At 42.0% G+C, this 18,188-nt stretch overlaps 1 protein-coding gene across 3 annotated transcripts in view; it reads left to right on the top strand.

Annotated features, from left to right (window-relative positions):
• Nucleotides 1-17,756, top strand: part of LOC143024770 (uncharacterized) — a 175,775-nt gene extending 158,019 nt beyond the window's left edge. For all 3 annotated transcript variants that reach the window (XM_076183913.1, XM_076183910.1, XM_076183912.1), the window contains exon 4: nt 14,108-17,756. In XM_076183913.1, coding sequence (XP_076040028.1) covers nt 14,108-16,762 — 2,655 coding nt within the window. In that variant the 3' untranslated portion in view covers nt 16,763-17,756. The remainder of the gene's footprint in view (nt 1-14,107) is intronic.
• The last annotated feature ends 432 nt before the right edge of the window (nt 17,757-18,188 follow it).

Here is an 18,188-nt window from a genome sequence, read left to right as displayed (position 1 = left end):
AAGGTCCGGGGCGGTGGGAACAGATTAGAGCGAAATGAAGTGGAATGAGACGAAAGGAAATAAAATCTGACGAAATGAATTTAAACGAAATGAAACGAAAGAAGATGAAGCGGATCGAAATGAAATGAAATGAAGCGGGACGAATCGAAATGAAATGAATTTAAATGAAATATAAAATTATAGAATTAAAATAAGTTAAATAAGTATTAAGTGAAAAGTGAAATGAAATGAGATGAAATTAAATTGAATGAAATTAGGTTTGGAGAAAAATGAAATGAGGCAAAATGAAACGAAATGAAATGAAATGGTATGTTTTTCTTTTTCCAAGGCTGCTTGCTTGACTGAGAGAGAGAGAGAGAGAGAGAGAGAGAGAGAGAGAGAGAGAGAGAGAGAGAGAGAGAGAGAGAGAGAGAGAGAGAGAGAGAGAGAGAGAGAGATAAAACAACTAAGGACAAAAAAGGAGAACAATTTATATTTTATTTTTATTAGCGCCAAACAATTTTATTATTGAGGAACCTAACGAGGAGGGAGGAGGAGAAGGAGGAAGAAAAGGAAGAGGAGGAAGAGGAGAGGAAAAGGAAAAAGAGGAGGAAGGGGAAGAAGAAAGGAAAAAAAAAAGGTGGGAAAGAAGAGGAAGAAGAAGAAAGGAAGGAGAAGGAGGAGGATGAAGAGGAGGAAAAAGAAGAGGAGGAGGAGGAGGCGGAAGATGCGCGCATAAGTGGCGAAAGAGGTTCCCTCACTGCCACTTTGATCTCCCTTCCCTGTTCTCCCTCCTCCCTCCTCCCTCCTTCTCCTTTTATCCTCCTCTTCGTTCTCCTCCTCTTCCTCTTCCTTCTTTGTAGACGCAATAGATTTCTCCCTCAGTCTGGACAGTTGAGAAGTTTGAAAGCTTTCTCCATTTCCTCACCCATCCTCTTCCTCTTCCTCCTCCTCCTCCCCCTCCTCCTCCTCCTCCTCCTTCTTCCTCTTCCTCCCACCTTCATCTCCTGCGGCTTTCACAGCCACAAAGCTCTCTTTGCACACATGTTATCACACTTTTCACACTTGTCAACGGTAACTTCTGTATTTTACAAAAGTTTTCATAGAATGTTACCATTGATTGGTGACCTTATATGACCTGTGTGTGTGTGTGTGTGTGTGTGTGTGTGTGTGTGTGTGTGTGTGTGTGTGTGTGTGTGTGTGTGTGTGTGCGTATAAGGTTTACACATAAGCTCTGGGCTCTCATTTGACACAATCGAAAAAGTTCTGGTCTTGTATTCACTTAGTTGAGGGTTCGAATCCCGCACCTCTTCCCGATTCCCAGTAGTGACTGTTACCTGCCCCAACAGGTGTCGGCTTCGGCCGCAGATACTTAGCGCCTCTTGGCGCAAGCTCCTCACATTCTGGGCTCTCATCCGCGAGGGGAATAGCTGGCGATCACAAGTCTAGCACATGATCCTAGACACACACACACACACACACACACACACACACACACACACACACACACACACACACACACACACACACACACACACACACACACACACACATTCTCTCTCTTTTATGCATTTATTCATGACTGTATATATTCTTGTACGCGTTTTTCCCTTTCTCTATTTGCTTGTTTGGTTTCGTTTCCTCTCGTCTTCGTTTTGGTTCCCTCCTTCGATGACCCGCGCGATAAGGCGCTCCCAATGAAAATATACGCTCTGCTGTCAAAGTAAACGGCGGCGGGGGGCACAATAGCAAGATCACCGGGTGACGAGCGCGGAAGAGAATCCAATTCCTTCTGAAGAGGATCAGATCCGGTTCCGCCCACTAATTAAGAGGATCTGCTATTAAGAAAAATAATAATGATAATAGTAATAATAATAATAATAATAATATTCACATCTGCTGAAGAGGATCACAGTTAGTGATCGAAATATGCAGATCTTCATACTTTCGCTTATTCTTCTCCGAAAGTGGGTTATCAGTATTATTTTACCAATGTGCTATGACATAACTTTGTTGTGAATGGTAAAAATAATAATGATGATAATAATAACAATAATAATGATAATAATGATAATAATAATATTAATAATATTAATAGTAATAATAAGATAGAATAAGGTATAATAAACAAATAGGCACCTCCACATTCCAACATAAATGTATATGCCCATATATGGGTATACAAAGTTACACACACACACACACACACACACACACACACACACACACACACACACACACACACACACACACACACACACACACACACACACACACACACACACACACACACACACACACACACACACACACACACACACACACACACACACACACGCACGCACGCATACACACGATCACGAGTCCAACACATGATCCAAAGACAATGGGGAATCACACACACACACACACACACACACACACACACACACACACACACACACACACACACACACACACACACACACACACACACACACGCACGCACACACACACACACACACACACACACACACACGCACACACACACACACACACACACACACACACACACACACACACACACACACACACACACACACACACACACACACACACACACACACACACACACACACACACACACACACACACACACACACACACGACTCGGTGGCGTAGTTGGTAGAGCACTGAGCTGCCACAATAGTGGCCCGCAGCTCATGGTTTGAATCCTGCCCAGGGCCGAAATTATTTCGGTACCGCTGCGCTTCGGGTCGTTACTCTGACTCTCGTGGGCGGGGAGTTGGGTGTGTGTGTGTGTGCAAGGTCATAGCATTACCCATAGATCGGACCTACGAGCTCTGAGCTCTCTTCTAGGAGGGAAATAGCTGTCGATCACGAGTCCAACACGTGATCCAAAAGACCAAGTGAATACACAAACACACACACACACACACACACACACACACACACACACACACACACACACACGAACACACACACACACACACACACACACACACACACACACACACACACACACACACACACACACACACACACACACACACACACACACACACACACACACACACACACACACACACACACACACACACACACACACACACACGCACGCGCACACACGATCACGAGTCCAACACGTGATCCAAAGACCATGGTGAATCGCACACATACACACACACACACATACACACACACACAGACAGACACACACACACACACACACACACACACACACACACACACACACACACACACACACACACACACACGCACACGCACGCACACGCACGCACACGCACGCACACGCACGATCACGAGTCCAACACGTGATCCAAAGACCATGGTGAATCGCACACATACACACACACACATACACACACACACATACAGACACACACACACACACACACACACACACACACACACACACACACACACACACACACACACACACACACACACACACACACACACACACACACACACACAGAGAGAGTACTATAAATCACACCATTGCATCCACTTACCCCGGTTACCTAAGCACGTAAGGCAAAGGTGGCGTCTTCGGCCGTAACTAAGCTGCTTTCAGCTCAAACTCACCTACGATGTTAAAAGTCCTCATACTCTGTAGTGTACGAAAAAAAAGAAAATCGAAAACATCCATTCTCAGGATAGGACCAAGGCTATAAGGGCAATAGAGAAGTTCGTCTATGGGAGTATGGGGGGAGTATGGGGGGAGTATGGGAGTTATGGGGGAGAAGTATGGGAGTATGGAGGTATGGGGGAGTTGACTGAAGTCCTGCCAACGCAGGAACATCCTTTCATCCTTCATCCACTTGAAGGATGTCAAACGCAGGAGTTGATCACATTTATCAGACCTTGAACGATAAAACAGAAAAAAAATGTATATGTGTATGCATATGGCGTTGCTCATTCAATGTTTTTTTATTTTAGTGGATGAAGTGTTGTATTTTGGTTTGGTGATGTCGCCTGGACTTTTCAGCTCCGGAGGACACCCAAAACTGAATAAAATCTCCTACCATTAGACAGAAAAGGATCCTTAAATGTCTCAAATGCAAACAGTTATTCTTGAAAAGATTAATTACGATTTGCAAATTAACGCGTGGAATGGATTTCAAACACATTTCGTGTAAGGTGAAATTTTTTATAATTATTCTTTGTATTTATCAAATGTCGCGGGTTAAATGTCTTTGAATATGTAGTTCTCAAATGAACTGTCATAAGCGAGGTTTAAACCTCTCAGTTTTTCATGATACTAAATTTAAATTCCTTGTCTTACAAATTTTTATCATTTAAAAAAACAACCTAATTGTAAACTAAATACTAGTAGGAAAATATATCACGTATTCGTTAGGAATATGATATTGACGTTGTGGAAACAGAGTGTGAATCAAAACTTTTGTTTTTGACTGTATAGTATCTGTGAATATCCTTGTATTGACAAAAATCTATTTACTAAAGTCACCCCTATGTAAAAAAAATGCGTGTTGAAGCATATAGTTGCATTTGGATAATAATTAAAGAAATAACAATGAAACTTTTGTCCGTGATGGAATATTTTCTAATATTTTTTTGTTTTATATTTGTTCTTTGTTCAGAGAAGGGTACATTTTCAGAGTTATACTGAAAACAATACTCAAGTACCTACTTGCCATCTGCAGATGTGCGTTCGAGTGGTGGCCAAAATTACTCTTTGTTTGTATTGACGAGTTGCTCAGGGTACAAGCAAAACATCTGCCCAAGTTTATTCTTGTACCTCGTGCACGCAAAGACATCACGCGAAGTAAGAATTTTGACTCGCAGGGAGAAATTGTAAAAGCACCATTCCAGTGGTCTGAAAGCGTGGATGGACCATTTGGTGCGCTTGCAACGTTGGATGTGAAATAAACTGGTCCTGGGTGGGTCTTCATTGTCTTTTTTTCTGTCTATTCTGGGGAGCTTGTTGGGCTTGGAGACTTTACAAAGGCATCACTGAATTACCTTCTACCTCCCTATTTTTTTTTTAATTGAATTAAGATTTGTAAACAGACTTTTTGTTTCTTCAAAACTTTATCACCTCATTCTTTTAGACGAATAGAAGTCATTATCATTGTTATTATTATTATCATTATTATTATTATTATTATTATTATTATTATTATTATTATTATTATTATTATTATTATTATTATTATTATTATTATTATTATTATTATTATCATTATTATTATTATTATTATTATTATTATTATTATTATTATTATTATTATTATCATTAATTATTATTATTATTACTATTATTACTATTATCATTATTACTATTATTACTGTTATTATTATTATCATCATTATTATTATTATTATCATTATTATTATTACTATTATTATTATTATTATTATTATTATTATTATCATATTATTATTATTATTATTATTATTATTATTATTATTATTATTATTATTATTATTATTAATATTATTATTATTATTATTATTATTATTATTATTATTATTATTATTATCATTATTATTATTATTATTATTATTATTATTATTACTATTATTATTATTATCATTATTATTATTATTATCATTATTATTATTATTATCATCATCATTATTATTATAGCTTATTATTTATTATTATCATTATTATCATCATTAATTTTTTTTTTACAAAATATTCCACTCAGTTTTTGTTTTTACGAACAAAAAATAGTAAATGAATAGAGAAAGAAAAACTAAGGAGATGAAAGAAAAAAGTAATTATACCAAAGAAAGGAAGAATAAAAAAAAAAAAAAAGAAAGAAGGAGAGAAGAAAAGAAAGAAGGAAACAAAGAAAAAATTATTTATGTAGAAGTCCGCGTCCCAAAGAAAGTGCAAAGAATACCAACACTTCGAGTGTTGACCTCGAAGAATGGGGACTCCATCATGAAGAAGGATCACTCTAGCACTCCCAAAGAAGTAGGAATTGAGTAGGAGTTATAGAGTTGGAAGGAGAAGGGAGTAGAGAGGATGTGGGAGTAGAGGGAGTTTTCGCTATTGACCGTTGTTCCTAGAACATAAACATAGGAAGAGGAGGGGAGAAAGTCCGTTGGGTCGCTGGGGTCGACATGACGTCATGTCGTTTGGTATCGTTTCAAACTCGGTTTGAACAGGAAAGTTGCCATGAAACGCAAGAGTAATGTATCACTGATTCAAAACAAAAGTGGGAATGAAAGAGCGGACAGAAAGGCAAGGAAAAAAAGGAGAAGTGGGGGGAAGTTATGAGGAAGGTTTGTGGCAGAGATTTTGGTGGTGGCTGTGGTGGTTGCCGCAGTGAGGGTATCCATCCATTGGACGTTGTGGAAATTGATGTATAGTCAGGTAAAAACATAGAGGGTGTGAGCTGGCGGAGGAAATTTTAGTAAAATGGTTAGAAATGGGGTAAAATGTTTGGGGAAACTGGGAGTAATCTCACTTTCCTTTTTTCCAAAAAAATGGTGACATCAGTGTTATGTGATGTCATAATTATTTGACGTCATTGTTTGTGACGTCATTATTTTTATGACGTCCTTTTAATGACGTTACTTTTTTATGTAGTAGAACCTAATGGCAGCGATCTTTGAATACCCACCAAGCGATCTAGATTATGCTCCTTTTCCTAGAAAAAAATAAATATTGTCAGGGAAATATGAAAAAACAGATTACACTAACAAGAGAATTTCGACCTCTATGATGATTTATCATAGGAGACAAAATCACACACACATACACACACGTAAACACACACACGTACACACACGTAAACACACACACACACACACACACACACACACACACACACACACACACACACACACACACACACACACACACACACACACACACACACACACACACACACACACACACACACACACACACACACACACACACACACACACACACACACACAACACTCCCGTGCCCTACAACCGTCTCTAAGCGGAGTTGTAATTATGCAAAATATAGCTCACCTAAATAAAATACAACCCAACCACCCAAGCCCAAATCTTCTACAAGACGATCAAAGCCTCGCACAACCTTAAGAATGTTGTGAGTGTATTGGATATAACCTGACAATAGACCCATTAAGGTGAGTTACAGAGGAGCATAAGATAACTTTTCGATGGAGCAAAAGTCCATTATCTCTTCGTCTTTCGCTTTTCTTTGAAGTAATTTTCTTGTCAAGAAGTTGAGCACCAGGATGGCGACATTGTCATACGTCTCTTGTCATGTTGGAGGAAAAGGAACACAAAGATCTCTAAAGTGAAAGAGTTTAGGCAGTTTAAGCCCTGTGTGTGTGTGTGTGAGAGAGAGAGAGAGAGAGAGTTACTCAAAAAACATTTACCAGAGTATGTGTACAATACCGTGTACCTATATCTAAATATATACTTAATCATATATATATATATATATATATATATATATATATATATATATATATATGATTTCAAGAAATCTACATATATATATATATATATATATATATACACATATATATATGTGTATATATATATATGTATATATGTGTATGTATATATATATATATATATATATATACATATATATATATATATATATATATGTATATGTATATATATATATATACACACTGGATTGAACACCACAGCGTTTACAAAATGATTAATTTTCTTTTTAGTATTTTCAAGTTTCCTCACTAAGGTTCTAATCTTGGGAGGATGAGCAGAAGCGAACTGTCCAAAGCTCTCCATTTTAATTAAGACACTGTTCGACGTTTCGACTACAAGGAGTCATTATGAAGATAAAAATACGGTTCAAACAACGCAATTATACAGATACGTTACATGGTCACAGAATAAAGAAGAATGCTACACTCTTGGTGTCATGCGCGACATTTAAACCTACGAAGACCTCACTCTGGTTGATCTTCTCAGGGCTTGAGGAGGGGGAGGGGAAGGGGGAGGGAAAGGTGAGGGGAGGGGAGAGTTGGGGTAAGGTGAGGTGAGCTATCATGGTGGGGAAGGTTAGGTACCACATGCCGCGAAGAATTATTAAAAAAGGGGATAGCAGATATCATGTTGGACTGAATATTAATAACAGGAGACAATTCTCTTATATATACAGATTCTAATATTTTCATTTCCTTAATGTCGTTGCACTGAGCTACAACTTTAGTGTTATGAACAACGGTTGCTCTATCCAACACAGACTTGTGATAATGTTCAAAATGGTTTTTAATTGCTCCCTGTTGGAGATGGAGAGTTAAACGCCTGCTAAGGCTGCATGTCGTAAAACCAACATAGCTACGAGAAAAGAGCTCACAGTCTCCAAAGGTACAATTAAACTTGTAAACTACGTTGGTTCTCGACAGCATCCCAGAGTTGCCAGAGAAATAATTTTTAAGAACTAGGGAACTAGTGCGTTTTTTTATTTTTTTTTTATTTTTTTTTAATAAGATATCACCAAACGCAAGACATCATTGTAAACCGGTGGATGAAAATGATGTCTTGCGTTTGGTGATATCTTATATATATATATATATATATATATATATATATATATAACGCACTAATTCCCTAGTTCTTAAAAATGATTTGTCTGGCAACTCTGGGATGCTGTCGAGAAACAACGTAGTTTACAAGTTTAAATGTACGTTTGGAGACTGTGAGCTCTTTTCTCGTAGCTATGTTGGTTTTACAACATGCAGCCTTAGCAGGCGTTTAACTCTCCACCTCCAACAAGGAGCCATTAAAAACCATTTGAACATTATCACAAGTCTGTGTTGGATAGAGCAACCGTTCTTCATAACACTGAAGTTGTAGCTCAATGTAACGACATTAAGCAACTGAAAACGTTAGAGGCTGTGTATATAAGAGAATTGTCTCCTGTTATTAATGTTCAGTCCAACATGATATCTATTATCCCCCTTTTTAATAGTTCTTCGCGACATGTGATACCTAACCTTCCCCGCCATGATAGCTCACCTCACCTTACACCGACCCCAACTCTCCCCCCTCACCTTTCCCTCCCCCTTCCCCTCCCCCTCCTCAAGCCCTGAGAAGATCAACCAGAGTGAGGTCTTCGTAGGTTTAAATGTCGCGCATGACACCAGGAGTGTAGCATTCTTCTTTATTCTGTGACCATGTAACGTATCTGTATAATTGTGTTGCCTGAACTGTATTTGTATCTTGATAATGACTCCTTGTAGTCGAAACGTCGAACAGTGTCTTGATCAAAATGGAGAGCTTTGGACAGTTCGTTTCTGCTCATCCTCCCGAGATTAGAACCTTAGTGAGGAAACTTGAAAATATTAAAAAGAAAATTAATAATTGTGCAAACGCTGTGTGTATTAAAGAAAACCTGCGCCCTAAGTATGTATATATATATATATATATATATATATATATATATATATATATATGTATATATATATATATATATAAATTTATATATATAAATATATATATGTATATATATACTCATATATATAATGTGTGTGTGTGTGTGTGTGTGTGTGTGTGTGTGTGTGTGTGTGTGTGTGTGTGTGTGTGTGTGTGTGTGTGTGTGTGTGCGTGTGTGTGTGTGTGTGTGTGTGTGTGTACTAAGACACACACACACACACACAGTGCCACTTTCATCGCGTAAGTATCCTGATTCTCTTATTGCATTGTGACGGTCATCTGTAGATCTCTTCCCATTTCCTTGCTATATCACCCATACATGCATGGGCCTCCGTGGAATGTTCTTTCCTTTTCCGACTACAGCGGCGTTGGAGAGCGAGTACTCTCCATGAGGGACACTGACGGTGATCTAGTTGAAGTCCATTGCCAAGGTCACAAGGTGCATCTGTTTGTCATTCGGCGGAGCGGCTTATTGCTAGTCCCAGCTCGCCATAACAGCTCAGCAACGCACGCAAACCTCATAAAGAGTCATTGGATGGGCGCTATCAACTTGTAAACTCGACTTGTATTGCAGTCTTGCAATCTTACAATCGTTCCAATGACACTTCGCCTGACAACAAACATGACGATCTCAGATATTTTATTGTAGTCTGTTGCATTTTACTGCTGCAGCACCCGTCTTATTGGGGTAAACTTTTTTGTTGTATTTTAGAGAATAAGACATAAGAACATAGGAATGAGGGAGACTGCAAGAGACCATAAGGCCTACACTAGGCGGTTCCATGTCTCTTACTCCCTGGCATCCCTATCCATGAAATTATTTAATTTTTTCTTAAAACAACCAATTGTTGCAGCACTCACTACATACTCACGTTTGCTGTAAGAGAATTTCTTTAAAGAGAAATACACTAAAAACTTAACATCAAAAAAGAGATTTACATGTGTTTGAGTTATCATGAGTCAGTTGAGGCGTAGAAACAAAATGACAAATATAATTAATAGTCTTAGTTACTTAGGTACATTGGTGGCGTCTTCGGAAGCGTGCTGGTCTCACATCCACTTATTTATAGGTTCGAATCCCGCGCTCGTTTCCTGGCTTACGCTCCTCACCAGGTTTAGTTACTTATGATTTGTAAATTAGGGAGAACACAATGTAATATGAAAAGACAGGAACGATCCTAGTGTAAAGACAATGATACCAGTGAAATGAAAAAAAAAAAAAAAAAAAAAAAAAATTGGCTGTCCGGTGGCCCCTTAGGCGGACATCTCTTCTTCCTACTTTCTCTTGCTGGGTCCATTTGGTCCTCAAAGACCCTTCCCACCCTCCCCGAACACTCCAGCCGAATGTCCTGGAACAAACGAACCTCTTCCAGTGATTACGGTCTCTCGGACAGGCTGGGCGGGATCAACAGATTTCTTGTAAGTGCGCGCGCGCACACACACACACACACACACACACACACACACACACACACACACACACACACACACACACACACACACACACACACACACACACACACACACACACACACACACACACACACACACACACACACACACACACACACACACACACACACACACACACACACACACACACACACACACACACGCCGAGGCACCGCCTCCTCCCCCCACACATACATTGTTTATGATTCGACCAATCTGTGAACTTTCCACAGTATTTGCTAGCCGTCCTGTCATCTAATTTTACGTCTCATATCGGGATCCCATCCACTCCCACCCTTTGATTAGAACCCCAACACGGGCAAAGAGACCCCCAATCATCCCCTGCCGTCCCCTCGTCCGAATCCAATCATCTTTCTTGGTCTGCCAATCATCCGGAGTGATCGACTACGCGAACGGTGGCGCGGATGGGGGGAGGGGAGCGGGGGAGGTGGGAGGGGGGATTGGGGGTGGGTGAGTCCATGTCGGCTTCGTCTAATTTTGGTCATGTTTACGTTGTTCTACGTCAACTGATGCGATTGAGATTTTTTTTTTCATTCTATTTTCATTTGTTTTTGTTTTGTTTTGTTTTATTTCTCATCAGTTGATTTGGTTTTGTTTTACTTTGGTTTGTTCTGTTTTGTATTGTTTCGTTTTGTTTTATATCTGTTTTGTTTTGTGCTATTTGTTTTCTTTCGTTCTATCTCATATTACTTCATTCTATTTTGTTTTTTGTTTGTTTTAGTTCTGTTTTATTTTATCTAATTGTATTTCATTCTTACTTTATTCTATTCTATTTCATTTCATTTTAATCTATTCTATTTTATTCTATTTGGTTTTAATTTATTCTATTTTAACTTATTCTATTTCATTTTACTTGATTTAATTTGATTTCATTTCAATTTTACAGTACAGCGTGGGTCAGTTTCGGGTCTCCACATCGTCTGTGCCTAAATTTGCTCATCACGTTCTTGGTAGAGCTACCAAAAATGTGACCCAAAACATAGAACACATTCACAAACACGCACGCACACACACACACACACACACACACACACACACACACACACACACACACACACACACACACACACACACACACACACACACACACACACACACACACACACACACACACACACACACACACACACGCACTCTCTCTCTCTCTCTCTCTCTCTCGTCTGTCTTTAACATAGCAATTCAGTGAAAAGAGTTTTCATAATGATTCGTCCAGTTCTGTTATCAAGGTTTCTTTTCGTAATGGACGTGAGTGATCCTGAGTGGTCCTGAGTGGTCCGCGGGCTTTGCTCACTCGTTCTTGATCCCATTGGACGAAGGACAAAAGGTTCCTTTCGAGCAGATCCGTCTTTCGGTCCAAAACAGGTTTTTGACTTTTTTTTCTGAAAGAAGTCCCGAAGATACTCTTGCCAGGTCTCTAATGGTTTAAAAGCGTTCTCAGTCCACTGGGCCAGTGGAAGACATCTTGTGCTGTGCTTGAGGTATTATATTTTCGCTTTTGGGTTCAAAAAAAAAAAAAAAAAAAAAAATTGAAATTTGGGAATCTAAACCCAAAGCTAGGATCCCTTATCCTTGTATTTTTTTTTCTCTTTGTGTCAAACTTTGAAGATTGGGGGTTTTCTTATGTCAAAAGTTGCAAGTATGAAATATTTCGTCTTTTTTATAATCCACCAAAGGAAGCGGTGCAATAAATAGATAAATAAAAAATAGATAAAATAAATAAATAAATTAAAAAAATCACGCGACCTGTTTTAAATATCAAATGCATCTGGCCAGCTTCAACCATTACCAAATGCTTCAACCGCTAAAGCTCTTAGATGAAACGCCTCTCAAGTCTTCTTTTTCCTTTTTCTTCAAAACGTGTTCGTCTCCTATAGCATTTTGTCAGGGGTTGAGAGCCCTGAAAGTAATGAAGTTATTTTCTCATCTCGTCATGTCCCTTCCTCCTTCAAATCTGTCCAATTTTCTCAAAGGACCTATTTCTCCCACTGCATCTTCATTTCTCTCTGTTTAATATGATTTCTCCCCCTCAGTACCTTAATTTCTCAGACCTCTTTCTTTTTATTTCATTCACGCCACCAAGATGGCGCCCAAACCTTTACTGCGTAAATAAGTATATTTCTTGTATCGTTATCGTCAAAATCCTCGTTTTCACTAATGTAAAACGATTCAAATACTACAAAAGGGGATTCAAATCTGTGCACATTTCGTGTATAATGGCTTCAATAGTGTATTGCTTTTAGCTTTCACTCACAATCAATAACAAAAGATGTCGAGTCTTAAATAGGTTTTGTGCTGTTCAAAGTACATATAGTAATCGTTACATATAGATTATTTAGCCGAGGGGGAGGAATTCCTTTGCTGAATAAAATCGCCTGACGACAGACAGAATAAAAGGATAAGTCGCTGTCAATATCGAGGGCTACTCAAGATGGGTCTACGATTTTTTTTTAAACGAATATTTTTTTTTTCCTCAACCGACTAAGATACCAAAGGGTCATTAGCCATCTTACACTCCTTCTTTGTCTTTCTGCTTCCCAGAACCATGTTCTTGTCGGCTGAAAGTGTCAGCTGAACGTGTCAGCTGCACGCCTTTGACACCTCGCCGCCCCTGTCAACGCTGTCAGAATGCCATTTGCGCTTTGTGTCTGTCAGCGCTGTCAGGCACCTATTCACACCTCGCTCCTGTCAGGACACTGTTTTTCTTTCGTCATATTTTCTGAGCGCGAAAGAAATGAATGGACTGGTAACCGCAGCAAAAGAATAACTGATCTCAGTTACAGGAGTTTAATGACACAAGTTTACCTTCTTTAATGACCCCGATAACCGAATAGAATATCAAGACGGTGAACGGAATAAAATGCGAAATGTTCTTCGAAAAGGGTTGGGTGAAAAATACTCTTAAAGTGTCATCCCATTTTCAGTTATGACATACGTATTCAGAGACCAAAACAATGTTACACAGAGATGAGTATAATATTGCAACAATATTGCTTAGGGATATTGCCTCAACATTGCGTAAATATTGCTGCTAGAACTATCTTGTGCGTTGCATCTATAGCCTGGCAGTGTTAGACATCTAAGTTGAATGCTCGTGCAAGCCTTTGGCAATGTTGCCTAACAGTGACTTTTTTTTTCCCCCTGGGGTAGTGTTGTTGTTCTTGGCAGGCGAGTTTCATACGTGACCCTCCTACATCCCGTTACTGACGCATACCCTTCTCTTTGTTTCTTCCCTTTGCAGGACGACTGGCTGGATGCTCGAGTGTGTGGCGCCTACGGCTGTGCTTGGGCTAGTCTCCACGTGTCGGCCGTGTGGACCGTCACGGCCCTGAACGTGGACAAATACGTAGCCATCGCCTCGCCCCTCCATTATGCCAAGTTCGTCTCCCCGACCCGCGCCGGCTTCGTCCTCCTGGTCACCTGGCTCCTCGCCACGGGCCTCGGGGTACTCCCTCTCGTGTCCCCGGGACTGCAGTACGGCGTGAGACCCGGCGGGTGCTTCCCGGACTCACGGTCGGCCACCAGCTGGCTCACGTGGTCGTATGTGGTGGCCACGAGCACGCTGGGTTGCTTCGTTCCGGCGCTACTCATCACGGCCGCCAATCTTCGCATCCTGGTGATCGCGCGCCATCACCGTCACAGGATCGTGTCCGCCCTGTGGGAGGTGACCGTCTCGGCCCAGGCAACCGTCACGCAGCAGAGGTCCCACTTCTACCTGACGAGGTACCGCGGCCGGTCGGCGGCCACGACAGTCCTCCACATGGTGGGCACCTTCTCCCTTTTGTACCTCCCCTACACCACCTGCCAGGTGTATGAGGCAGCCACCCACACGGAGGTCCACCCCCTCGTCGCGGCCACCGCCCTGGCCCTCCTCTCCTGCGCCCCGACCGTCAACGGCTTCGTGTATGGCGTCAAGAGCAAGGTGCTCCGGAAGAACTTCAAGAACTTCCTGCGAAAACAGCTCTACCGCAGCGAAGTCAACTACGAGATTCAGGCGAGGACTCCATCCGTGCCCAACTCGAGGAGGCCGTCCGTTACGCCGTCCATCACCCTGCCTCTCCAGAGGCAGCTCCAGAGGCGCATGTCGGAGATTCTCATCCAGCACGATGCGAGTTCGAGCGGAGGAGGAGCTGGAGGAGGAGGAGGTTCTGGGACCGCCGCGGCCAATGGAGGCGATAACCGGGCTAAGCTTGTCCGTAGGTCCTCGGACATGTGCTGGAGACCCACCGGGAATTCCGGATCCGGGCCGAGCACCCCGCGAGGGAGCAGCGGGACCTTGCGGGACTTCACGCCGCCGTCGAAGAAGACCACCCCGCCCCCACTCCCTCCTCCTCCTTCCTCCTCTGCTGCGTCAGTACCCACGTCGATGTCCGAGCCCATGAACGGCCTGGCGACGGCGGGTCAAGCGTTCCAGGTGCAAGACACCACCTCGAGTATCGCGGATACCCTCTCCAGTGCTTCCCTGGCTCACCTCTCGGGCGGTCCGTCCCTGAACTCCCTCACGAAAGCTCAACCCCTCAGCCCCCTCACCAAGGTCTCGGCGGCCGCGGCCGCGGCGGCGGCGGTCACGGAATCAGTCACGACTACCTCCTCCCCCTTCAGCACCTCCTCCTCCTCGCACACGTACAACCGACAGTCGCTCAGGCGGGCGCTTTTCGCGCGCAACAAACAGAAGAGTCTGGACATGGAGATGGGCTCCGTCACCAGCCGGGGGACCCTCCTCCCGAGGGAGGGTCCTCCGAGAAGCGTCTCCCACCACCACATGGAGGAACCGGCCAGCCCTTCGCTCATCAGACCTCTCCTCTTCCCGAAGAACGGGTCTGAGGAGCTTGAGTCTCCTTTGAGCCCGAAGCCACTTTCCCCCGCCAGGAAGTCCAAGAGGGTCTCCTGGTCCTCCGACAGCTTCTCGGCCGCCGACGACTCACCCTTCGAGTCGGACAGCGACCTGTCCAACTCCTTCAGGCAGAACATGAAGATGGCCTCAGAGGCTCGAAGGAAGAGGGGGATTTATCGCCCTAATGGCCTCCGCTTCGGGTTCACCAAACTCTCCCTCGAAAGGATCGACTCAGAAGACGCTCGATGCTCCATCGACATCGCAGACTCCCAGCTCGGGTTCGACCCTGCGTCCGAGGTCGAAGAGGAGTTGCTGGCGCCCTCGACGGCATTGCAGAACTCGACGGGGGCTCCGACGGGGAGGATCCTCAGCGGGAATGGGGACGACCTTCGGAAGTCGATCAGCGACTCGGCGACGAGTGAGTCGGACGACCAGAAGAGTCCTGCGTCCTTGAAGGAGAAGGTCGTCGAGGGGGAGGTGCTCTCGGAGGCATCCTACCACAGCCAGGTCTCCCGGCTCATCGCGGGGAGCATCAAACCGACGCCTTCGTTCCTGTCAGCCATTGTCAGGAGAAGGTCTCTGCGTCAGCGGGAGGTGGACAGCATCCCGCGGTGCAACAGCATCCCGTCTCCGAGGAGTCTCAAGCTGAGGAAGTTCAACAACACGTTGGCGGCGTCCAACGCTAGAAGACTGAACAAACCGCCCGAGAACTACATCACTCAAGTCACAAATGAGATCAACAGTCTCATCCCAGACGGTGTGGTCACAACGGTCTCCACGACGGTGGAGATCAGCGAGAAAGTGGCGGAGAATAACGGTCAGGTGGTGGAGAACAGCGTTCAGGTGGTGGAAAACAACGTGCAGGTGGTGACCATGAACCAACCGTCAGAGCTTGTGGGCGCGAAGACGGAAGCAAAGACCCGGCCGGGGAAGAGAGTGCCACCCACACAGGAGAAAGTCAAGGGGAAAACCAAACAGAAAAACTCCTCGGTGTCTGCAAGGACAAGAGGGCGCTGTTACTCTAATGGTACTGTTCATAACTCCGAAAGATTTACTGAATAAAAGACGTGATGAGGAAGTTGGTCTTATGTTGGTAATATTGGTTTTTGAAACTGAGACGTTCAAGGGTTTGGTCTTATGTTGGTAATATTGGTTTTTGAAACCGAGACGTTGAAGGGTTTGGTCTTATGTTGGTAACATTGGCTTTTGAAACCGAGAGACTGAAGGATTTGGTCGTATGTTGGTATTACTGGCTTCTTGAACTAAGTCGGACTGTGGAAGCTTCATACCCTTGCATTTCCATAATACTGAGCGTTCCTCTGAGTTTGAGAAATTCACGAAGTTTGGTGTTTATGGTGATGTTTTGCTCTGAAGACAAGACGGTAAAGAATCTGAAAGAGTCTTGCTCCTAAAACGAAAAAAAGAAAAGAAAACACATTTGTTATAGTTTGGCAAGCCTAAAGAACCAGATGGCTTTGGATAGTTGGCTAGATGGTGATATGGGTTAGATCAAGTTAGTAATGAGAATAAACGTATGAATTTTACAGCATAGAGGTTTGCCAACTGTTACATAGTTCTTTGGCATGCGAAGCATCATTCTGTCATACGATTTTAATATACTAAATTCTTTTTCATTTCGAAAGTATAAGAAAAAAAAAGAATAACAATGAACACAAAATTGAAAACTAAAAAACGCAAGAAAAAGGAAATGTGATGACCAAAGTGGGAATAAGAAAAACGAAAAAAAAACAACAACAACAACATATGAGAAACAATATAAATCTACTTGGGCGCAAACATAATAGACTTATGATAACTAGTTTAAGACTTGTGAAATTAAAATCAATTAGGCTTCAAGTGTTCTTTGGTGGCAGTAGAGACAGTGGCAGGCCAATAGGGAATATCTGTTCCTTCCAGGTACAACTTTGCTGGCAGAAAACTAACAATAATGTTGATATCTGCTGTATCCTCGAGGCAACAGGGATTTTGTGCCATCTATTTATTTGTTATATTTATTTCTCAGTTCTTCTGTTTCAACATTCTTGATAAGTAACACGCCTACATGTGTTTCTACATATATATATATATATATATATATATATATATATATGTATATATATATGTATGTATATATATATATATATATGTATGTATGTATATATATATATATATATATATATATATATATATACACATACATATATGCATACAAGTATAAGTGTACTATTCTTGTTTAAGTTGCAAGGCTAGGCTAATAGGTAGAAATATCTAACATCCTGCTCGGAAAGTGTAGGACTATTTGTGATTCGCTACTATATAGAAATTGCCATCAGCGCCATAATTCGTCATCCATTTCCTCTGTGATTCTTTTGACTTGTGTGGGTGTAACTCGTTTATGCGACGCTGTTGTTTGTCCTGGCTGCTGCAATTTCTTTTTAGAGAGGATCTGTATGGAGTTGTTTGTGGGGGAAGGACTTTGAATCCAGCC

The sequence above is a fragment of the Oratosquilla oratoria genome, chromosome 4, assembly GCF_046742065.1.
Source record: "Oratosquilla oratoria isolate Oo_2021 chromosome 4, ASM4674206v1, whole genome shotgun sequence".
Classification (NCBI taxonomy): domain Eukaryota; kingdom Metazoa; phylum Arthropoda; class Malacostraca; order Stomatopoda; family Squillidae; genus Oratosquilla; species Oratosquilla oratoria.
Note: the sequence above shows the minus strand (reverse complement) of the source record. Positions and strands in the feature narration are given on the sequence as shown.